General features: G+C 53.0%; 6 protein-coding genes across 6 annotated transcripts; 3 read left to right on the top strand and 3 right to left on the bottom strand.

Moving 5' to 3' along the window:
• Positions 1 to 5,378: 5,378 nt before the first annotated feature.
• BDP81DRAFT_333654 (ammonium transporter) lies at positions 5,379 to 7,017 on the top strand (the record flags this gene model as incomplete). The annotated part of the gene is made up of 4 exons (XM_060585687.1): positions 5,379 to 5,477; positions 5,545 to 5,864; positions 5,929 to 6,606; positions 6,663 to 7,017. 4 exons carry the CDS (start codon positions 5,379 to 5,381, stop codon positions 7,015 to 7,017), a joined length of 1,452 nt encoding a protein of 483 aa, XP_060438721.1.
• A 799-nt stretch (positions 7,018 to 7,816) lies between these two features.
• On the bottom strand, positions 7,817 to 8,642 carry BDP81DRAFT_455035 (short-chain dehydrogenase; the record flags this gene model as incomplete). Its single annotated transcript, XM_060593020.1, has 2 exons — positions 7,817 to 8,015; positions 8,068 to 8,642. The coding sequence occupies 2 exons, from the start codon at positions 8,640 to 8,642 to the stop codon at positions 7,817 to 7,819; spliced, it is 774 nt and encodes a 257-aa protein (XP_060438722.1).
• Positions 8,643 to 9,191: 549 nt separating this feature from the next.
• On the bottom strand, positions 9,192 to 10,705 carry BDP81DRAFT_455036 (uncharacterized protein; the record flags this gene model as incomplete). Its single annotated transcript, XM_060593021.1, has 6 exons — positions 9,192 to 9,314; positions 9,376 to 9,440; positions 9,493 to 9,939; positions 9,989 to 10,167; positions 10,218 to 10,411; positions 10,478 to 10,705. The coding sequence occupies 6 exons, from the start codon at positions 10,703 to 10,705 to the stop codon at positions 9,192 to 9,194; spliced, it is 1,236 nt and encodes a 411-aa protein (XP_060438723.1).
• A 702-nt stretch (positions 10,706 to 11,407) lies between these two features.
• On the bottom strand, positions 11,408 to 13,109 carry BDP81DRAFT_465797 (cytochrome P450; the record flags this gene model as incomplete). Its single annotated transcript, XM_060594322.1, has 5 exons — positions 11,408 to 11,844; positions 11,950 to 12,052; positions 12,110 to 12,191; positions 12,223 to 12,880; positions 12,935 to 13,109. The coding sequence occupies 5 exons, from the start codon at positions 13,107 to 13,109 to the stop codon at positions 11,408 to 11,410; spliced, it is 1,455 nt and encodes a 484-aa protein (XP_060438724.1).
• A 508-nt stretch (positions 13,110 to 13,617) lies between these two features.
• On the top strand, positions 13,618 to 20,529 carry BDP81DRAFT_455038 (uncharacterized protein; the record flags this gene model as incomplete). The annotated part of the gene is made up of 8 exons (XM_060593022.1): positions 13,618 to 13,648; positions 14,028 to 14,113; positions 14,185 to 14,397; positions 14,784 to 15,407; positions 15,612 to 16,551; positions 16,586 to 18,013; positions 18,123 to 18,826; positions 18,868 to 20,529. 8 exons carry the CDS (start codon positions 13,618 to 13,620, stop codon positions 20,527 to 20,529), a joined length of 5,688 nt encoding a protein of 1,895 aa, XP_060438725.1.
• Positions 20,530 to 20,998: 469 nt separating this feature from the next.
• Positions 20,999 to 22,456, top strand: BDP81DRAFT_333511 (amidohydrolase; the record flags this gene model as incomplete). Its single annotated transcript, XM_060585673.1, has 2 exons — positions 20,999 to 21,610; positions 21,677 to 22,456. 2 exons carry the CDS (start codon positions 20,999 to 21,001, stop codon positions 22,454 to 22,456), a joined length of 1,392 nt encoding a protein of 463 aa, XP_060438726.1.
• Positions 22,457 to 22,507: the final 51 nt, after the last annotated feature.

The following is a 22,507-nucleotide window of genomic DNA, read 5'->3' on the forward strand; positions in this document are numbered from 1 at the left end:
TCATTTCCGACCCTTTTCTCCCATCACTTCAAGGGCTTGACGCAATTTCTGTTGATCATATGTGACGGTGTTTTGGAGCAACTTTAGCTCCGCAGGCAGTCAGTCTCCTCTTCGTCTATGGCATACAAAAAGGCATGCAGGTTCATGATGCGAAGTTTCTGGTGTTACCTGAGAACACGTCGAGGTCAGCATTGTGGTTGATAGCTATGATGTATGTTGTGATGTGCTGGTTTCGGTGTGAATATCAGCTCTCTCATGTCTCTCGAATCCCGACGGTGGTTCCGTGCTGGTCATGGGATTGATCGCTTTTGTAAGGCTTTGGGGGATTATTCTTCGTAAGCTTCGACATTACAGGTGCAACATCTGAACGGCGGCGCTTGAAGAAGGAGGTTGGAAGCTGGCATATATATATTCAAGTGTGAAAAGTGTTGCGCCCGCAGCCACGTGAAAGTGAACGCCCGTCCATCTGACGAACAGACTATCTACGGATAATCGGAGGCGCTTGGGCGCCATCCAACGTCAAAATGAGGGAGAGAGCGCCCGCAAAGACGCAAGTCAGCGGGACAGACCCAGGCTGACGGGACGGTAGGAGCAGGAACAAAGTTGATCTACTAACTCTAAAGTTTCCGTGCAGCCGTTGCGTGATGAACGGCAACCTTTCCAGAAGATGAAATCTTTATTGAGGCTAGGGGAGGTTTGAGACATGTCTAAATGACGTTTATTGTTTTTGATCGATCATTTTTTTTTGGTTGTTCACCTCCATGTAAGTGCGCGATGGGGACCAAGTGAGACGGATCAAGAAGAAGCGCGCCAACCAAGGCAACAGGTACGACGAGTGGCTCATGAGCAAGGAAATGGCTCTGACTCTGAGAATCAGAGGCCGCGCGTGTTACCAACATGAGAGCCTTATCTGTATCAGTACATACAAGGAATAATTCACACTTGATGGTGAATACCGTGTTAGCCGGCATTCCTTGGCGAATGCAGTGGGAGCTAGTCTAGGGCAGGCGGCATGATTTCAGAGACCTCAGACGAATGGGGACTTCGGATATGAGTGGTTAGGGGTATTATGAGTGCTGCAGGAATCAGGAATGGCGCTGGTCGCTGATAAGGCTGCAAGTCAGCGGACCAATCTTGGTTATCTCTGTATGAGATGCGCATGGCTATTGGCGAATGAGTGTGGCCATTAAGGTCACTCTCAGGGAGCGATAGGCTAGTTGTAAGATGCAGAATCGTGAAATTGAAGTAAACATGATAACTAAATGAGAAGAATCATGAACACAGGCACTTGATTTGAGAAGATGTGTTGTATTCAAATGTGATGCAAGTGAGAGATCGAAGGTGGTGAGAGTCGTCGTCGTCAATCAGGTGCCCCCGTTTCAGTCGTTCGTTGGAAAACGGAAAGGGAAAGAGGGATGGGGGTACCCCTGCAGTGACTGGCAAGGGTAAGGACCGTCCCACTGGTGCCTGCCTCGCCTTATCATTGCCAAGATGACGCTAGCAATCTCAGCCCCACCGTGCCGAGAGATAAGAAGGGACGACCAATCAGGGGCCCCGCCATTCAAACATGGTCAGAACCAACTTGGCTTGCAGCTTCTCCAAATGGCTTCGTCTGCGTGGCCAGTGGGTTTTGGTCCTTCCCAGATGCAAAGTTCGTTCCCACAAGGCAAGAGCAAACGGAGCAGCAACGCAAGCTCCTTCTAGCGTTCCTTTCCTTTGGTTATTGGTGTCCATTTCATGCCCATTCCGTGTCTGCCCAAAGTGTTGTGCGATTGCGACAGGTACGGAGTACGCAGTACCTTCAGGTACGTATCCTCAACTCGGGACAGACTCCGGAAGGCAGGAAGGAAAGTGGTCAGCAACATCGCTGCACCAGGCTTCCAAGCTCCGCCCACGTCGCCCATACTGGACGAATACTTCCAGTCACCACCAACTGAATCCCCGTCCATCAAATGAACGCTGCCACCACCACATGGGCAACAGACGCACCCTCTCAATGCTCGTGCGAATGGGACGCTCCATCAATGTCTTGACTCGATAATTCTCTGCTCCATCGGGGTGATAATGACGACATGTCGCCCATCCCGAAGACAATCCGGGGCAAATGGCTCGTCAGTTCATCCATGTATCGAATCCCACGATCCTCTTCCTACCGCACATCAACACTCTAGCGACCGGTAAACGATCAGAACGCCACGGCAAAGAGCTAGCTACTGGCTCCGACTCCACGATAAGAGACACGAACCAATTCATTCTGTCCGAGTAATACATGGTCTCCGGCGTATCAACCAGCTAGCCATTGCCATCGATAAGCCAGCAATCTCGATTCCCCACCACCAACTTGCGCACCAACGACGATTCATGCAGCACCTGATTCAACATCTTCACCAGCGCATTTTTGCTCTCATCAACGCCTGTCAGACGCGCTACTTCTATCAGATGTTCCACCTGTGGCTTTTAGATATTGCAATTACCCACGGCGCAAGCCCGTCACGGCTTTCTCTTCTTTCAAATAGCCCGCTTTCGGCGTCGTCTTATCTCTTGGTGGACCTGAAGGATTCCCGACCTTTCCCCAACGGCGCAACACATTGACGGCAAATTGGAGGATCAAAGGACAGCCTTTCCAGCTGCATGTGTCGTTCTGGGTTCACGCGGCCTTGCACACATTTTAGCGGACTGAAGCGCTGCAACCAACCCAACCAGAACTATCTAGACTTGTCCGATGACCAGCACCTCAACTGCCCATTTTCCTTCGAGAACACTACGCCCAGACCTGAGATTAGCGACTCGGACTACCGCTCACCAAAGTCGATGCGAGGTCTTCACACCGTTGGCAACCTGCAGATCCTATGCAATAACACCACCACCACCACCAACACCACCCGAGCCATCGCTCGCCATGTGGGGGATTCGAAACCGTCACCATTCACTAGCGTCACCGACACGTCGTTCAGCCTGAAGGCTATATCTATCCGTAAATATACTTCGTACGGGTACACAAACTAACGTAGTTTGACTTCTGAGACGCAGCTGACGATACCGCACCCCGCGTGCGATACCGGGCTTTCCCAAGCATGGATGACCCCCTCTCGTCTTGTCACTGTGTCGTTCTGACTCCCAAGGTTGAGCAGATACGACGGATTCGGACGCCTCCATCTGCACCTTTCTTCTTCTCCGACACCGTGCAACCGGGACCAACAACGTTCACCGCGGGAAAGCGAGGCCGCTCACCAATCATCCGTGACTTTTTTCCTTTTTTGACTCGCTCGCTCGTATCCGTGACAGGCGCTATGAAGATGGCGTTGAGCTAGTCCTGTCAAATTTCAACAGTGGAATACCTTAATTCCTGTCGATCGACGCGCTGCAGCAACTATCACAACATGTGGTTGCGACAAGTTACAATGGCATCGGTGTCTGAGCCCATAGGAACGACGCATGTGGCTGATGCGGCCTGGCGCAGAAGCAGTCAAGCACATCCATCCCAGGATGTGCAACTGGGTCTCAGCTCGCCATCAATCATCAAAATCTCCGTTTGTCGTCCGAGCGAACCCCTCGATGCGCCCTGAGCTCTTGCCCAATGTCTCTGGCTAGACTGCAACAGACCAAACGGCCATGCAATGTATCCGTACGGATACCTCCGGCCTGATTGCCAAAGGTCTTTGAAAACGGGGCATTTATCCCGTTTCGCAGCCATGGACCGAAATCGCCCCCACACGGCAGCGGCCAGGCAAGGTCGGAAACTACGGGCGGAACACGACGCGGGAAATGAAGTGGCTACAGATTGTCAGATAATACAGCTTCCCTGCCGAGTACGGATGAGTTTGGTCGACTATTGCGCCTCGCTGGTGTGTTTCTGCCGTTATGCTGCTGAGGCACAGCATGGGTCTTTCCTTTTGATCCTCATCTCGAAATGCCTTGATCGCCTGTTTCTTGCAGTCTTGGCCCGTCTCGGGTCCAGGACTCCAGAGACGTCTGTGCCGACGTGTCTGGGCCTGGTTGCATGCCATACGACCGCTGCTGCGCTGCAAGAAAATTGGAAAAACTTTGTCCTGGTTCGACATGTTGCATCCAATGTCAGCAAGCAGTAGCAAACGGAGGGATAGCCCTGCGGCTCAACCGGCCGAGAAAAGATCCCTCCCATTTACCCCATGCGACAACGAACCAACAACATTGGGAATTGGGGACAATGTGTTGCTGGCGAACACAGCATGTTGAGATTCGATTGTCTCTAGACGTGGGCACGGGGCGGGATCAGCAAAGCTCAAGCCATCTCTTGGCATGGCACTCTATTTCATCTGCTCGATTTTTGACATTCTCCACGTCCAGAATCCGAAGTCTCAGTCTCAAAAGCCAGATACACAGCGTGACAGACTCTGGAGGGTACGAATGGTGTACGAAAGCTAGCCCGGCGGACGAAGAAACGTCTACGGTACGCTAGCGACCAGGTCTGCCAAGAGACATGGCTCCCTCAAATGGCTTCACTTAGCCTTGAGCCGAACCCCCCGACCCTAGACATCCTTGTCATCTTCCTTCGACAAACCCCGGCCAGTCTCCAATTCCTTATCAGTACCCACAGCTTCCGAAGGCCCACACGATGCTGGACGACATGGGATGGGGAAAAGGGCAACAAGGGTTCTCGAAGCATGTGGTCCAAGTACATGTACGAATTTCACCGACGGTGTTTGCATGAAGCTCTCGCGATGAGGGCGTTCTCGTACCACCACCATGCAGCTACGCCAGTAGAGGAACATGCTCGACTTGTCTTCCCGGAGACAGAGGGGGATTTGGAAGTCGGTCTCAAGATACAGCCCTCTTCTGCTGCAGCTAGACACCCTCTCACGCCCTTTTTTATGCTTTACTCCCCACCCTTGGCCCTGCACTAATGGTGTTGCCCGGCATAGAGGACTGGTCAATGAACGACCTCCCCGTCCCAACTTACTGACATACCATCCTCCATCTTACCCGCGCCATCGGTCTGGGCTGCTCATCCCTGCCCTGTTCGGATCCATCCAAAGATACTGCAGCATTGTGGCAGCGTGCTCCGTACATAGTGTACTTTCTATCCGCACTCGCAGGCTCAAATATCGGCCGGCTCACGACGAGGGGCCGAAGGCAACGCCCCGGTTTTGCTTTTCTCAATGTTGCTTTTGGATTATTTAGCCTGTCCATCCCCGGAGTAGACTTCAACGTTGTGTCTTTTCCCCCCTTCCTTCGTTCCCTCGCTTCCCTGTAGCCTTCTTCACGCATTCCTCCTGCTTCGACGTCTGTTCGCCGATCTCGAGGCTGGCAAACGTTGAGGATTCCCGAGGACCCGTCCGGATACCGCGCACCGAAATCACTACCCATTGACCGCTCACGCGCCGGCCGCAACCGTCAACATGTCTGCCGGTCTCTACGCCATCCCCTACAATGGCACCGAGGGCGAGGCCGACGCCGGCTACTCTGCCGGTGTTGCCGACCTCAACGTCTTCTATGAGGTGAGCTTACGCGATGCCGTCGTGATCCTCGACTACCTCATACATGTTCTCTAACATAGTGGTATAGTCTGGCGATCTGGCCTGGATTATGGTCTGCTCGGCACTCGTGCTGCTCATGATTCCCGGTGTCGGTTTCTTCTACTCGGGTCTCGCCCGTCGCAAGTCCGCGCTGTCCTTGATATTGATCTCGATGATTTGTGTGGGCGTGGTTGGATTCCAATGGTTCTTCTGGGGTTATACTTTGACCTTTTCTCACACCGGCTCCGTCTTTCTCGGCGACATGTCGAACTTTGGTCTCAAGGATGTCGTCGCTCAACCCTCTGTCGGCTCCACCAAGCTGCCTGATATTCTCTTTTGTCTGTACCAGGGCATGTTCGCCGCCATTACGTGAGTTCACTCTGGTCTGGCGCGAAGTCTGTGACCTCAATGACATGATCTAACCACTCTACAGTCCCGCCCTTGCTCTCGGCGCTATTGCTGACCGCGGTCGCATCCTCCCCGCCATGGTCTTCGCTTTCGTCTGGGCCACCGTTGTCTACGACCCCATTGCTTACTGGACCTGGAACGGCAATGGCTGGCTGTTCATCCTCGGCTCATACGACTTTGCCGGTGGTACGCCCGTCCACATCTCCTCTGGTGCTGCCGCCCTTGCCTACTCATTGATGCTGGGTAAGCGCACCGGTTACAACAGTGTCCACGGACTCCCTTACCGCCCCCACAACGTCACCCACGTCGTTCTCGGAACCGTGTTCCTCTGGGTCGGTTGGTTCGGTTTCAACGGTGGTTCCGCTCTCGCCTCCAACATTCGTGCTGTCATGGCCTGCTTCAACACCAACCTTGCTGCCGGTGTCGGTGGTGTCACCTGGATGCTCCTCGACTACCGTCTGGAGAAGAAGTGGTCCACCATTGCTTTCTGCTCTGGCGCCATTGCTGGTCTAGTTGCCATCACCCCTGGTGCTGGTTTCGTTACCCCCTGGGCTGCTGTCATTTTCGGTATTGTCGGTGCTATCGCCTGCAATTTTGGCACCAAGCTCAAGTTCGTCCTTGGAATTGACGACGGTCTCGATATCTTTGCGGTCCACGGAATCGGTGGTATTACCGGTAACGTCTTGACCGGTATCTTCGCTGCGTAAGTCTTGTACCCTGTGACTTTTACTCGCGGATCCTCATTCTAACATGATCTAGCTCCTACATTGCTGCCCTCGATGGCGCCTACACTGGTGAATCCGCGATCGCCGGTGGTTGGATCGAGCACCACTACGTCCAGCTCGGCTACCAGCTGGCCGGCTCCGTCGCCGGTTTCGCCTGGTCCTTCACCTTGACCTGCCTCATCCTCTTCCTGATGAACCTGATCCCCGGCCTCAGCCTGCGTGTCAGCGTCGATGATGAGGACCTCGGCATTGATGACTGCCAGCTCGGCGAGTTCGCCTACGACTACGTCGAAGTCACCCGCCATGTCTCAGACATTGTTCCCAGCAGCAGCCACGACGGTGCCCCTGGCAGCTCCGCCCACAGCTCATTGCCCGAGAAGACTGTCTAAGTCTTTGGACAATCAGGCTGTGTAATTACCCATCATTTAAAGATTTCGCTTGACCGTCGGAGGATATTTCGACGGCTGGAAAAGGGGAAGGCGGTTATCATCTATAATACTCTTGTTCATATCTGCTTTGATACCAACTTGGCACTCGCTTGCTAGATTTACTATCAGTCATTCCGTGAAACAATTCACGAGATTATCTCACAATCTTCATAAACCGTCGCTTTCTTGGTGAAGTGTTCTTCCGTCATTCAGTCCTAACATCCAAGGCCATCGGCCGTGTGCCCACGGTACCTCTGCGTGCAGGTTCTGATGGCGCGGCAGACAATTTTCTGCCTCGACGCCTGGTCGTAATTTCACCCACGATCACACCTCCCGGTTCCATCGTTCCAGAAAATTCTCACTGCATGTACGCACAGCTGCCGGCGTAGCATCTAGGATTTCTTCTGTTACCTACCAACCAAGGTATGGTAGCACGGTAGCTGCTCCTCCACTCTCGGGAAAAGAGGTAGCAACGCTCGAATCCTTTGCATCCTTCGCTGCGACAACGCACCAATTGCTGTCGAAAATTCCAAATACTCCGAGACAGCAGCACAGTCAGCACCCAAAGATAGTTTTCCAATGAGCAAGTAGTATTCCACGTCTCATCTCTCCAATGCCGGATTACCTTACTCTCCGGTGACCCTGACTACGACCCGACCGATCTCATCTTCCGCGCCGTAATCCATCCACAAGTTAGTGTCCATCCTCCGTCCTCCCTCATCCCGAATTCTCACCCTCAACTGCAGTTGCACAAGCTCCATCAAGGAATTGAACCTCCATCAACCAGCCATGCCTGCCCCGTGACATAGGAAGACTCATCGCCCAACAAGAAAGCAATCGTCGTCGCCACCTCTTCAGGCTGTCCAACCCTCCCCAGAAGCGGCTCAAACACATCCGCCCCGGTCTCCGTGGTCTTGGCCGCCAGTGCCGTCCGTAAGATGGGCGTATCAATAGCACCGCTGCGATGTTCGTGAGCCTCATCTCCTTGTGATGCAGACAAAGGCAACTTACGGGCAAATAGCATTGATCCTCAATCCCTTCCTCCCAAACTCCCTCGCCGCACTCTTGGTCAAGCCAACAACAGCATGCTTACTGGCCGTATACGCCCCATGATACTCCAACCCATAATGCCCCGCCACGCTCGACACATTAACAATACTCTTCCCCTTCCCCTCCTCCGCCAACGCAGGAATCTCAGCCCTCATGGCATTCAAGATCCCCCTCGCATTAACCCCCATCACGAAATCCCACTCATCATCCTCAATCTGCGTCACCGTCGCCGTGTTGCCCTGCCGCCCAAGCACGCCAGCGACATTGGCCGCCCCGTCCAAAGGTCCGAGCTTCTCTACCGTTTCCGCGATCCATGCCTCCACTACCTTGCGGTCCCTCACGTCCACGACTCGCGAGTAGACATTTTCTACCCCGTAGAGCTTCGTGAGGTCCGCCGCGGCTGCGGCGAGGAGGGGCTCGTCGACGTCTGATATCGATACCCGCGCGCCGAGGTTGGCGAGGTGCTTCGCTGTCGCCAGGCCGATGCCTGATGCTGCACCTGTGATGGCAATGACTTTGCCTTTGAGGTTGCTCATGTTTCTGTTGATCTTTTGACAAAATGTCGTTGCCTTTGTGGTCGTTACTGGCCGGCTATCGTCGTTGATAAGGCTAGGGATGACAACCCCTCAGCGGGCTTTTGATGTCTTGTCCATATTCGTACATCTCCGCTCGGGGGCATGCTGAGTAATATGCTTTGAGCGTCGGGTCGACCCACCTATCATGGCCTCTGCCGAGCAGTTAGACAGTGCCGCCCGGTCAAAGTGGAGCCGCCCGGGCACTCAACGCCGGACGTGACGGAATAGGTCAACTCTCCTTCCGGAGTCTTTGCTTCAGCCATCTGAGGGGTATCAAAGACCTTGGCGTGATAAATGTTGAGCTTGAAGTATTTCCAAATCCCTGGAGCATCGAGGAAGAGGCCAACAAGTGCGCAAGTTCACGATGGCAAATGGTGAAAGTCATAGAGGAATGCGAATTCCATCAAAACATGCTAGTAATTATATTTTTGGTTCATGAATGGGTAGCATGGCTTGCCGGCCGCTGTCCATGCCTTTTGCATCGTCCTCCGCCTAGCCAGACCCCGATGTTTACATTAGATCGTCACTTGGTCTGCCCAACTTCGTAACATTGGCGTGCGAGAGAACCTCAAGAGCCGCGAGACCAAATCGGAAATGACGTTCAAGTGTTTCTTTCTCGATCGTCTCCAACGTCTGCATTCAAGATTAGCACTCGAATTTTGGAGAGACCGTAGCTAGTATCGGTGAAACTGACATCTTTATCAGTGTGAATTCTGTCGTTGCCCGTTGGATCACGATCGGCAGTTATGAAGGCTGCAGCTACGGAGTCATTGTCAGTTCAAGTCAAGTGAGAAGAAAACATTGCACTCACGATATTTGTTGTTGTGGGCGCTTGCATGATCGGAACAGGCGTATCCGCATGAAAAGCTCAGTGTTGCAATGCCGCGTTGCTTCGCAATGGTTCGGAGGACGTGTGTGAGGCGTGGGTCAATCTTGTCCCCACCCAGAGACACCTTATCAGTGGAAGAGAATCCCAACATGTCATGGTTCAGCATGGCAACCACCGTCTTATTCTTGACCTTGTAATCATAGAAGAGTTCTGACGAGCCAAGCAAGCCGGCTTCTTCTGCGGCATAGAAGTGGAACTCAATAGTGTTACGAAGCAACTTTCGAGGCTCTGCGTCACTCTGTTGTGTCCCTTCTGCTAGGGCCCGAAGAAGTTCAAGCAGCACGACCGTTCCGGAAGCGTTGTCGTCGGCTCCTGGAGCATAGCCACTAGGACTTTTTGAAGTTGAGTCAAAGTGGGCGCCGAAAACCACTGGTCGAGACGTTAGCAGAGCCATCTAGGCGATGATGGGCAGGCTCACCAATGTCAGAGGTAGCTCCAGGCAGCTTGGCGATGATCGAGGGCTGTTTGGTGGCGTTATGTGTGAACGCTGCGGATTCAATGCGCGGGTTGACCAAGGCTACAATCCTCTCAATACTTTCGAGAATCCAATCGGCGGCTTTCGTGCCGTTTTCCGCTCGATGATCTCTACTCCAAAACCTACGATCCTGGTCAGAACTCGGAGCAGTATTATGGCGAGTCTTCCCTACTCAGTCATTGTCTTGAGGTGACGCATTGCGCGTGCAGCGTTGAACGGTATCGGTTGCTCAGGGGCGGCCATAGATTGGTCGCCAAGTTCCCCCTGGGTCCAATCTGCCAAGTCGGTGTTCAAGTCAAGCGTGTCGAGGTATTGACTGTAGTCGTGATCAGGGGTAGACAGCATAGAGAGCACTTCTCCATCCTTCTGAGAAGTCAATCAAATCAATCCGATGGATGGACTTAAACACGCATGCGATGTAAGAAAGCGTACCTTGATGTCTGTGATATCGAAGAAACGGATTCCCTTCTCGATCAGCTCATCTTTGCCCGCATCGGTTACCCATGATCCGGGATCAGCTGGAGATGTTTTGACAAGGCGGAGGGCAGAATCGGCAGGCGTGAACGACAGTCGGGAGTCTTTTGGGTAATTGTGTGCAGGCGAGGTTGCTACGAAGGATGCGAACGCTGCCAAAGCGGTGATGTAGTGGGTCGGGCCCATGCTGAGCGTCTCTGTGGACTTCTAAGATGGGCTTGGGGATTCCAATAGACAGGCAAGCAGGCGGTATGACGGTCGCAAGTGGAGTTGGAAGACGAGCTTCTCAAGAAATAGTGAATGCCTTAAGGTTGCAGAGAATGATGGTTTTGAGCAATAGCAAAATGGCGCGAATGCTTCGGGCTCAAAGAAGCATGGGTACACAGGTTCTGGATGGGATGGGATGGTGATGATGATGTTGGAGAAGAATTCGGACGTTGGTGGGCAATCTTGGTGGGCAATCTTGGTGGCATCTGATGGGACATCGCCAAGGTACAAGGCACCTCTAGTCACCTAAGGTAGAAGGTGCAGACAACACCTTAGTCTTCCCAAATGTTCCATTCCTTGTGCAGAAGGAAGGAATCACATCGTCATAGCGAAGCCATCTTGCCTCGATTTGAGGCAGGTAAACTTCAGGCAGGTAAGTAGGTGCTTCAGATACGTACCGCCCTCTTCACCCTAGCATGGCATCCAAAGTACTTTCTCTAACCATCAAAGATATATTATCAAGTGCTTGCCATATCAAAGTTCGTGTGAGTGAAGGGCAGTCAAGGCCAGTGACTGCCTCCTTACCTTCAGTTAAAGCCGAGGACTGTAGGTTCCACTACTTAAGGACCAAACCAACGCTTCCTTTGCTTATTGCTTCTGAGTATAAATGCCAATTAATCGTTACTCAATAAATACCAGGTCTACACTTCCTCGAGGAGCAAGTGTAATCTCACTAGCCATCCGTGGCCTCGACCTCACAAACTCCTCCACCGAGTCGGCCTCTGTGCCTCTTCTCAGCCATCCCCTTTCCTTTGACTGCGTTTCTGTCGGCAGAAATTCCGGTCTGACTTCAACGCTCTTGTAACGCTGAAATACACGAACCAGGACGTAAGCCATCTCCGTCAAGGCCAGCTGCTGCCCTATGCATATCCGCGGGCCCCCATTGAACGGGATATACGTCCAGGGGCGAGGTGTCCAAGATTCCCATCGACGAGGATTGAAGGCTTGCAGTGGGTACTCGTACGAGTTGAGATCATCTCGCAATTGAAGAATATGTGTAGAATAGATAACCTGGGTACCCGCTGGGAGTCCTACGGGGTCATTTCCATCTGGTCCGCCTCAACGTGGCAAGCTGGTATCTTTTAAAGCAGCTCTGATATTGAATGGCGCATTCGGATACAATCTCAGAGTCTCGTTCAGCACATGCGTAACGAAAGTCATACTCTTGAGGTCGTTGTACGTCGGTAATCGAGCTCCAGCACCAACGCCCAATGTGTTCTCAATCCCCCGTCGAAGTTCAGCCAGGACGTCAGTATTTTTTGCGAGCTCATAGAATGTTCAAGACATTGTGGTCGCAGTCGTGTCGCGGCCAGCGATCAAGACCGACACCATCTCGTCACGTAGATACCGAACGTCCCACGAGACGCCAGCGCATGCGTTGGAGAAGTGTTCATCCATGGTCCGTCTTGTCAATCTCAGCCAGCTCCACGTCTGACATTGAGACTGCCTTCTCAATGCTGGGCTCCATGAAGCTATTCAAGGCCGCTAGGTCTTGACGGAATTTGTGGCGCGGAACAAGAAAATTCAAGGGTCCTAGCCGCTCAATCAAGGACTGAGTGTGGCGAATACGCTCAAATGCTTCGAAAACGGCGTCGTCTTGTTTGCTTGTCAGGGAATCCACCTGTCTTCCAAGGGAAAAGTCTGCTGAGACATCCAGCGCGAACCTACTCAAGATGTCCTTCATGTCCACAGCGTGACCGCCAGCTAACGTCGGAAGCATGGCCTGAATATGGCGCTCAAAACAGACGAGGTCACTGACCCGCTGGCGGGTGAAGAGAGACCGAAGTCGCTGGCGAGAAGTATGACATGCATCGCCGTCAATATTGAAGATGCTGTTTCCCATGAGTTCGAACCAGTCCCTTCTAAATCGTTGGCCTTTTCCAAAGTCGTTGAACTGAGTTGCAAGCATGGCTCGAATGTTCTCGGGGTCGGCAGTGAAGATTGTGCGTGAGCCCATCAAGGAGACCTCAAATGTATATGGATTCGTCTTGCCTTGGCCTGATCGAACCAACGCATTGTGCATGAACTTGAGGTTTTGGTCCTGCAAGGCGTGAGTGGTGATCGACCACAAAAAATGCAAGCCAGACAGTACACCTACTTTGATGTTAGTTGCCATGTATGAGATGAGTATGAGAAATTGGGATTTACCAGACGGTGCGTATGACTTGAACTTCGACGCGTGCCCTCCATGACGCGTGATCCTCCTTTCCTCGTCAATCGATTTAGCGATACTTCGCACGATGACAAGAACCAATAGCCCACTGACGAGCCATCCTGTGTGTGAACCAACGAAGCCATCAATGGTATTGCTGAGCTTCTCCATGACTGTAAGCAGCAAACTTGTGAAGGGGTGGAAAGTAAGCTTAGCAATTAGAAGAACAGTTAGTCCAATATTTGCAATTCAGAAGAGCGATACCGAGGAGGGAATCTTCTTGGTTTCTGTGAGTGTTGATCTCTCTGCCAGGACAGTATCGGGTGCTAAACTTGGCCTTCTCCCCGAGATATTCGGTGTTGAAAGCCCGAGAAGCCTGAAGTATTCCTGGTCATGCCGAATGCTACCGTCTTATCGGAACAAGTGATCGAAACATAGTTCGACAAACGTCTCGGGGCGCGGGGCAAGTTGTGAGTCCACGGTGTAACAGTACATGACTAGGCCAAAACGGATGTTTCTCTTCGAGGAGGATGGCATGCTGAGAATTCGGAAAATGTAGAATGGAGTTGCAGGCAGACAAAGTTTGATATATTTGACTTCCGGTTATGCAACATACCTGCTGACTGCAGCGGAACTATCAGGCGACGGAAGCAAGGGAGGGCAGGGGCCTCCTCCGAAGATGCCTCCCGGATTGATCCTTGCGACGTTATGTGAGTGGTAAACCAGCCATTCTTAAGGATTTCACTCCAGCAGTAGACATAGAAGCTGTGAAAACCAGCCGAAGGGTTATTTTGAGGGCATTCCGAACGTTAAACCTGACTATGGCGACAAACGGGTTCGCTGCGCTTTGTCTGTTCGGGCTTTACGCCCTTTACACAGCATTGTGTTTCATTCGAAACATCATCATTGCCAAGAGCATTGGTATTCCGGTTGTCTGGAGCCCCATTAGCCCCTTCAGCCCACTCTGGATCATCTTTCGCAAGCGAATTGCACCAGTTCTACAACGCCTTCCTCTAAGCCTGTGCGAATGAACCAAATACAATGCTCTTGACTGGACATGGGTTGATCGCACACATGGCAACTCTCAAGTCCACGACAAGCATGGCGATACTTTTGCTCACGCTACACCAAGAGAGGTTGAAATTCACACTCGCGATCCCGACGTGGCTATTCAGGTACTTCGGAAGCAGGCGAACGACTTCCCCAAAATAAGCCATTATGCCAGCAAGTTTTACATGTAACCCAGGTGCAAGTCTTGGTACTCTTCGCTAATGATCTTCCAGAAATCTTAGATGTACTAGGCGCCAGTCTGGTGTCGTCGGATGGCGATGACTGGACCCGTCACCGGAAGGCCACAGTCGCCACTCTTAGTGACAGAACCAACCGTCTTGTCTGGGCAGAAAGCATCAGACAGACCCAGCAGATGATCCATCATTATCAACGCACCTCACAAGGCCTGGTATGTGATCCTGTAGAAGACGTGCGCGAGCTTTACCTTCATGTCTTCACCAGAGTTTGCTTTGGGGTTGCATATGACTTCAAGCAACCTGAAAGAGATTGCATTCTAAAAGGACATTCGCGAAGCTACAAGCACTGTCTTCATACTAGTCTCAAGGACATTCTCATCCTTCGGCTCGTGCCAAGCTGGGATATGAGCCTTCCCATCTTGCCGCAGAGGATCAAGCATTTCCGCGATGCAGTTGCTGAGATGCGGCAGTATCTCGACGAAATGAAAGACGCAGAATGATAACTTGCTGAGCTTCATGGTGAAGAGGAATAGAGACTTGGAGGCCGAGACTAACTCGGACAACATCAAAGACGATGGATCGCATGCTCTACTGACAGAGTCCGAGATTCGCGGAAATCTCTTCACCTACTCACTTGGAGGGCACGAGTCTTAACGTGACACTTTCAGGGCCGACCAAAGAGGTTCGGGTCCTGTTGGAGAGATTGGAGAAGGAAGAGATATTTGTCAAAAGACTTCCTGTTGACGTTGGTTATCACTCTCCGGCTATGGAAGTTGTCGCGGCCGAATATCAAGATCGAATCTGCGATATTGGTGCACCTACTGGCTTAGCCGCCGAAAGGTTACGCAAGGCGTCCCCAGTTTCTCTCTACTCATCAACCGAGGGAGGCCTCATAACCTTCGAAGCTGTTACAAACCCTGCGTACTGGGTGAAGAACCTTATTTCTCCCGTCCTCTTCTCGAGTGCTCTTGAGGCCATGACTGCGTCGAAACACGGAGGGCAACACTTCCTCGTAGAGATCGGTCCGCAGTCGGCTCTTCGGCGACCTGTGCAAGACACCTTGACACCTCATCTCGGCAACAAGGCTACTAAGAAGTGGCAGTATATCAGCATATTGAAGCCCAACGTCGATGATGATCAATCGTTGATGGAGACACTCGGTAGCCTCTGGGCATCAGGCATCCCAATCTCTTTGTCCAAGCCAAACCAAGAATCGGCTCAGGTATCTCGGAAACCCAAGCTTCTGGTGGACCTTCCCTCATACCCCTTCAATCGATCTCGAGAATTCTGGGAGGAGAGCAGACTGAGCCGCAACTACGCAAAGCGTCCATACCGTCGGCACGCTGTTCTTGGTATAAGAGATCGTGACTGGAATCCTGAAGAGGGAAGTTGGAGACACTTGATCCGTTCCCAAGAGAACCCCTAGATTCTATACCACGCCCTGAACGGCTCACTGCTCTACCCGGGCTCCGGCATGCTTGTCATGGCCATTGAAGCAGCTCGTCAGCTTGCCGCACCAGTTGAGACACGCATCCGCGGCTACCAGCTAGACAACGTTCGCTTTCTACGAGCCATCGATGTCGACGACTCAGAGCGCGGCACAGAAGCAAAGATTGCGATGAGGCGCCGTCGACAAGCTACGAATACTAGCGGACAACAGCTATGTTACGACTGGCGGGTATTTGGAACCAATGGCGACGACTGGAACGAGTGCGCTTATGGCAGCATCAAAGTCGAACTCGAACCGGAGCAAGTCTTGGGACCGGAACAAGCCGTCTCTTCTGAAGCCCGTCGAGCCCGTTTTGAGATGTCTATCAAAGAGCAACTTCAGGCAGACATTTACAAGTGCCGTCTGATTATACACCCCACTCAACTGTACAAGAACATGTCCAAGCGATCAGACTTCGACTATGGACCGTACTTCCAATTGCTGAGAAACATTTCCTACGACAGAGAAGGCCATGCTACAGCCACGCTGGCAGCGAGAGATTGTACTTCAACCATGCCGTATGCTTTGGAAGATCCGTGCGTGGTTCATCCAAGCACTCTGGACGCAGTTTGTCACCTTCAGATGGTCGCCCTGTCCCAAGGCGGTTGGAATGCCGTCCCGACGATGATGTTCTCTCATCTGCGAAAGCTGTGGGTATCCCAGAAACCTTTCGAGGCGCCTGGAACTCCTCAGCTGCGAGCTGCAACTCAAGAGACTATGCGAGCTTTCCGAGAAGCTGAGTGTAGGACGCTGGTCACGTTCGCTGATTCCAACGAACCCGTTCTCGTCCTTGACGGCCAGCGTGGCACCGCCATCACAAGTCTCAAGTCAGCCGACGCTGCTAATTCTCATGGCGAATCGGGTCAAAAGTTCTATGGTCTCGACTACAAGCCCGATTTGTCTCTTTTTAGATGTAGAGGCCAAATGTCGATACTTTGCGTCTGCCTTCAAAGAGGATCCTCGATGCCGCGCCCCTCCGAAAGAGCTCATCGACCGTGCCAACGCCGTTGCTCTGCACTTCATCGAGACGGCTCTGAAGCAAATTGACAAAGAAGACGAGCCGCTTCATTTCGATAATCACTTGACTCGATATGTCAAGTGGATGCGACGTGTGCACCAAAATCGGGATACTTGGACACTGGACTCTCGGGGCTTAAGTCACTTGAGTATCCAGGAGATCTTGGATGAAGCCGACGGCGAACCTACCCAGAGACTCACCAAGAAGGTTGGTGAACACTTGCACAGCATCCTCAAGGGAGAAGCAAATGCGCTGCAGGTAATCTTCGAGGGCAATCTTGCCAACGAGTTTTACCACTCCGACATCTTTGCTACGAATAACAGCAAGATGGGAGCGTACATCAATGTCCTAGCCCATGCGAATCCAAAACTCCGCGTGTTGGAAGTCGGGGCTGGAACTGGGAGCTCAACCGGTCGAATTCTCCCTTACCTGGCTGCACAGGGGGTTGAAGGTGGTCCCCCTGAGGCTGTGCGCTTCGGCGAGTACTGCTACACGGATATTTCTGCTGGCTTCTTTGAAAAGGCGCGCGAGCGTTTCTCTTACGCGGCAAGCCATATGACGTTCAAGAAGCTAGACCTTGAGAAGCACCCTGATACCCGGGGGTTTGCTGAAGGAACTTACGATGTCGTGGTTGCAGGTAACGTGTTGCATGCCACAAGCGACTTGATCCAGACACTTAGATACGTCAGAGGCCTCCTACGACCTGGCGGTGTGCTCGTTCTGGGAGAGACGGTCAATTTGGACAATGTCCGTGATGGCCTCATCTTTGGCCTATTGCCTGGCTGGTGGCTGCGGGAGGGGCAGTGGTGGTCCACAGATAAGGAGTATCAAGACCAGGGCCCTCTCCTGACGGAAGAGCAATGGACCACGGTTCTCCAGGAAGCTGGTTCCCCAGGTATTCAGATGGCTTTCCGCGACCACGAGCAGAAGCCACATCACCGAGTCTCCATCATCATCACTACTCGCCCGGAGAATGAGAGTCTCTCAAGTCAGCCGGCCGGAGTCGAGTCGCCCTACAAGATTATCGTGAACCCTACTTCTGCGACCCAGACCTCTACAGCTGAATCTCTTCGGAGCCATCTCAGCCAAGGGGCCCAACCTGTGGGGGTGGAAATCTGCAGCATGGCGAGCACAGCGCCAGGAGACACCAAACTCACCAGAGATGACGTAGTCATCAGCTTGTTAGAGCTAGATGATTCCGTGTTGTCATCTGTCACCGCAAACGAGTTTGAGGCGACCAAGAAGATTTGCCTCGATACTCGATTCACGCTGTGGTTGACGTACGGAGGAGCTCCCAAAGGCCACCAATCCAGCGGCAGAGGTCGCCATCGGATTTGATCGGAGTGTCTGTTCAGAAAGAGGAGATCAAGGCTTCGTAACCTTGAATCTATCCTCCCGACCTGAGAACCCCGCCGCTGTCACAAGTGCAGTTAAAAGCATCATGCGTGTAGTCGAAAGACTACGTAACGCTTCTTGTCCGGGCACCGACAACGAGTCTGAGTTCTCCGAACACAATGGCTTAATCAGCATCCCTCGCCTCATGCCGACTCCTCATATGGATCAAGTCCTCTCCGCGAAGCAAAGTGGTGGTAGGCTCAAGTCGTTCACATTCAACGGAGATAGTCCGAAGCCACACATCAGCATCACCATTGAAACCCCTGGACTCCTTGACACCATCTTCTACGCCGAGGACGCCGAGGTTGGCAAGGACCTCCAGCCAGGCGATGTCGAGATCGAAGTCAAGGCGACTAGCATGAACTTCAAGGATGTCATGATCGCTCTCGGGCAGATTCCCGGGCGAAGCTTCGGATTCGATGGTGCCGGCATCGTTTCCAGAGTCTCGCCGGGAAGTCAACTTCAGCCAGGCGACTCTGTGCTGTTCTGCAGCTCGACTGGAGGAGGCTTCGGAATATATGTGCGCTGCCCCGGGCTGCAAACAGAGAAGCTTCCTGCAGGCATGTCTTTCCCAGTGGCTGCAGCGATCCCGGCCGTGTGGTCCACGGTGGTGTACTCTCTCAATCATATCGCACTTCTCAGCCAGGGCGAGACCGTCCTTATCCATGCAGCTGCTGGAGGTGTCGGACAGGCAGCCGTACAACTCGCTCAGCTTCGAGGTGCCAAGATCTTTGCAACCGTGGGGAGTCTGACTAGACAAAGCGTGACCTTGTCAAGCAGCTGTTTGAACTTTCGGACAACCAAATCTTCAACAGCCGTGACGATACCTTTGCCCAAGATGTGCTTCATGCAACTGGGGGTCGAGGCGTGGACGTTGTGCTCAACTCTTTAGGCGGCGAGCTCCTTCGCCAGTCTTGGGAATGCATTGCACCCTTTGGCCGCTTCATCGACATTGGCAAAGCGGATATCATCGCCAATGATACGCTTCCAATGGGCCCATTCAACCGTAATGTGACGTTTTCTGCCGTCGATCTGGTCGTTGTTCATGAAGAGGCGAAGCCACTCATGAAAAAGATCCTGCAAGATGTTACACGGCTGTTCGAGGAGAACCCCCACTTACACGAACCCAAGCCGCTTCACATCTTCTCGCCCTCGAAGCTTGAGGACGCAATGCGTTTCTTGCAGGGCGGCAAGAATACCGGCAAGGTCATCATTGACTACGCTTCCGCGACCGACACGGTGGAGTATCGACCTTCACAGCGTCAACACGGATACAACTTCGAAGCGAATGCCACGTACGTTATCAGCGGCGGCTTGGGTGGTCTTGGTCGCGAGATCGCTCGGTGGATGGTCTCGCGCGGGGCCCGGAACCTGCTCCTCCTCTACTCACGCGGTGCTGCAGGGCGGCCAGATGCTCTCAAGCTTATTCAAGAGCTCGAATGCACGGCTGGGGTCACAGTGCTCGCCCCGGCCTGTGACATCGTCGACCGGAAAGCAGTCGAGGAGACGTTCCGCAAGGCATCACGAGAGCTCCCACCGATCAAGGGCTGCATACAAGCCGCCATGGTTCTCCGCGACGATATGCTTGCCAAGATGTCTCACTCGATGTTCCATGAGACTCTTGGTCCGAAGCGCGCTAGATCATGGAATTTGCATCAGCTCCTGCCCAACGACATGGATTTCTTTGTCCTGCTCTCATCATTCTGTGGCATCATGGGCAATCGCGGACAGAGCAATTACGCAGCAGGAAATGCATTTGAAGATGCTCTCGCACGGCATCGTGTGGCGCAAGGCCTCAAGGGCGTCTCAGTCGACTTGGTGCTCGTCGCTGAGGCCGGTTGGGCCAACGTTAATTACGAGTCCGTGACGCAGAGCCTCCGCGCCGGGCATGACAATCTCACGCAAGCACAGCTCATGGAGCTACTTGATCTGCTCTGTGACCCCGGCTACGACTGCACAAAACCTGGGGCAGCCCAGGTCGTCAACATGGTGGATAGCGCGGCAGACCTGGCGCGCATGACACAACAGAGGCTCTTGGATTGGATGCAGAAGCCCATGTTCAGCAATCTTCTCCGTATGGGTGAGACAGAAGATATAGGCAATGGTCGTGGGGCTGGTGGAGGCAATGGCGATGGAAGCGACGACGTCAATCGCCTAGCTCTGGTGAAGGCAGCGCCTGACCTGCCGACTGCCAGCGAGATCGTGACCCAGGGTCTTGTTAAGAAGCCGGCCAAGTCTCTGTCTGTGCCGATTGAAACGCTTGATGTTAGGAAACCAGCTTACGTTGTTGGCGTTGATTCTTTGATTGCGGTTGAGGTGCGATATTGGTTCATGAAGCAGCTTCGTGTCGAGGTGCCCGTGTTTGAGATTCTCAAGAACCAGAGTATCACGGATTTGTGTCAGCAGGTGGCTTCCAAGGTTTTGCAAAGCAGCGCGAAGTAGACTTGCGTTTTTTCGGATAGCTACTTAGATGGGGATGAGAGTAATGTAAGTCGACTCATTTCAATCTCACATCTCTTACAATGATCTCAGTTGAGTGAACTTTTGCCATTCGATCACCTTTCCAAGTGAACGTTGAAACAGCCTCACCGAGAAAACTCATCTCTCCGAGTCGTATCGGTCGCTTCTCATAGCCAGTCTGACAGTTGCCAAAGATCCCGGATATAAGGCTAATTCTAGGAGCCTTTCAGTCTCAATGAGGATTGGTCAAAGGCGGCAAAGTAAGACGACGGCGACGACCTTCCTAATTAGGTACTCGGGACCACTGTAACACTCATGATCCTCCAACGCCGCGAAGGATCATCAGCCTCCTCATAAAATGTGAGTTCGATCTCATGTCGCGGTTAACTCAGAAGACGCCAATTGAATAGCTCACTTGTAGTTTCGACCAAACTCAGTTACCACAGCCAACATGACTCGGCGTCTCATCGAACGACCAGCCCAGATTTACTCCTCGTCTCTGGGTGGCTCATTCAGACCATCCTGTACCGACACCGACACCGACCTACCTGTTAGCCCCTCCAAGAAGACAACTCTCACCATCATCACAACCTCACTTCTCATTCCCGGCGACGGTGAAACCATCAAAGATGCCGCCCTCGTCATATCCTCAAAGCTCATCGCCTGGGTCGGCCCGCAATCGTCAATCCCCAGGGAATACACCGAATCACCTCACAAGTCCTACTCGATCCCATACCTGATGCCCGGTCTCTGGGACTGTCACGCTCACTTTGGCGGAGAGTCTCCTGACGCAGGATCGAGCGGCGACCCGTACCAAGTCTTCATTACCGAGCACCCCGCCGCATCCGGCGCTCGTCTCACGCGCATGTGCTGGTTGGCCCTACAGAGGGGATACACGTCCCTCCGCGATGTGGCAGGCATGGGCTGCGAGATCTCCCGCGCCATCGAGGACGGTACGATCGTAGGACCCAACGTCTACAGCTCCGGTGCATGTATCAGTCAGCTGGCTGGTCATGGTGACGTCTTCTCTCTCCCGGCTGGAGACGTGCTGCTGAACCTGGGCGTGTCGCAAGTCACTGCGGGACACTTTGGCACTGCGACGAGCATGATTGTGGACGGAGTTGATGAGTGTCGCCGTGCCGTCCGGTTGCAGATTCGGCGAGGCGCAAAGTGCATCAAGGTTATGGCCTCCGGTGGTGTCATGTCCCGCGACGATAACCCGCTCTACGCGCAGTTCAGTCCCGCGGAACTCGAAACCATTGTGGAAGAGGCAAACAGACAGAATCGCGTGGTCGCGGCGCATGTCCACGGTAAACCCGGTATCATGGCCGCCATCAAGGCCGGTGTCACAACGTTGGAGCACGTCTCCTTTGCTGACCGTGAGTGTATCGATCTCATCAAGGAGAAGGGCATCATCTACATCGCCACGCGTCTCGTCATGGACTTGCTGCTCGGTACCGGAGGGAAGGGGATACCTCCCACGGCGTGGGAAAAGGTGAAGCTGTGTGCCACGAACCATTTGGTGGCGTACAAGATGGCCATCGAGGCTGGTATTCCGATCGCCCTGGGTACAGATACAGGACCCGGGTTCAACATGGCGATGGAGTTGGAGGCGGCCGTGAAAGCCGGGATGAGCAACCTGGAGGCTATCAAGGCGGCAACAGCCAACGGGCCGCTCAGCGTGGGTGGCCAAGCGCCCAAGACGGGACAGCTGAAAGCTGGATACGAGGCAGACGTTCTTGGTTTGTTGGAGAACCCAGTGGAAGATGTCAGGGTGCTGCAAAAGATTGAGAATGTCGCATGGGTCTGGAAAGGAGGTTCACTCTTCAAGGGGCCTGGTGTTGGGCCTTGGGGTGAGGATCCTAGTCCCTTTGACGAGTGGTCTACGGCCACATACATTCGTTCATAGTGCCTTGATGAACATCATCTTCGACTGTTTCTTGACTTGAAGTCTTTTACT

This window comes from Colletotrichum phormii (assembly GCF_030913505.1).
Source record: "Colletotrichum phormii strain CBS 102054 chromosome Unknown BDP81scaffold_33, whole genome shotgun sequence".
Classification (NCBI taxonomy): domain Eukaryota; kingdom Fungi; phylum Ascomycota; class Sordariomycetes; order Glomerellales; family Glomerellaceae; genus Colletotrichum; species Colletotrichum phormii.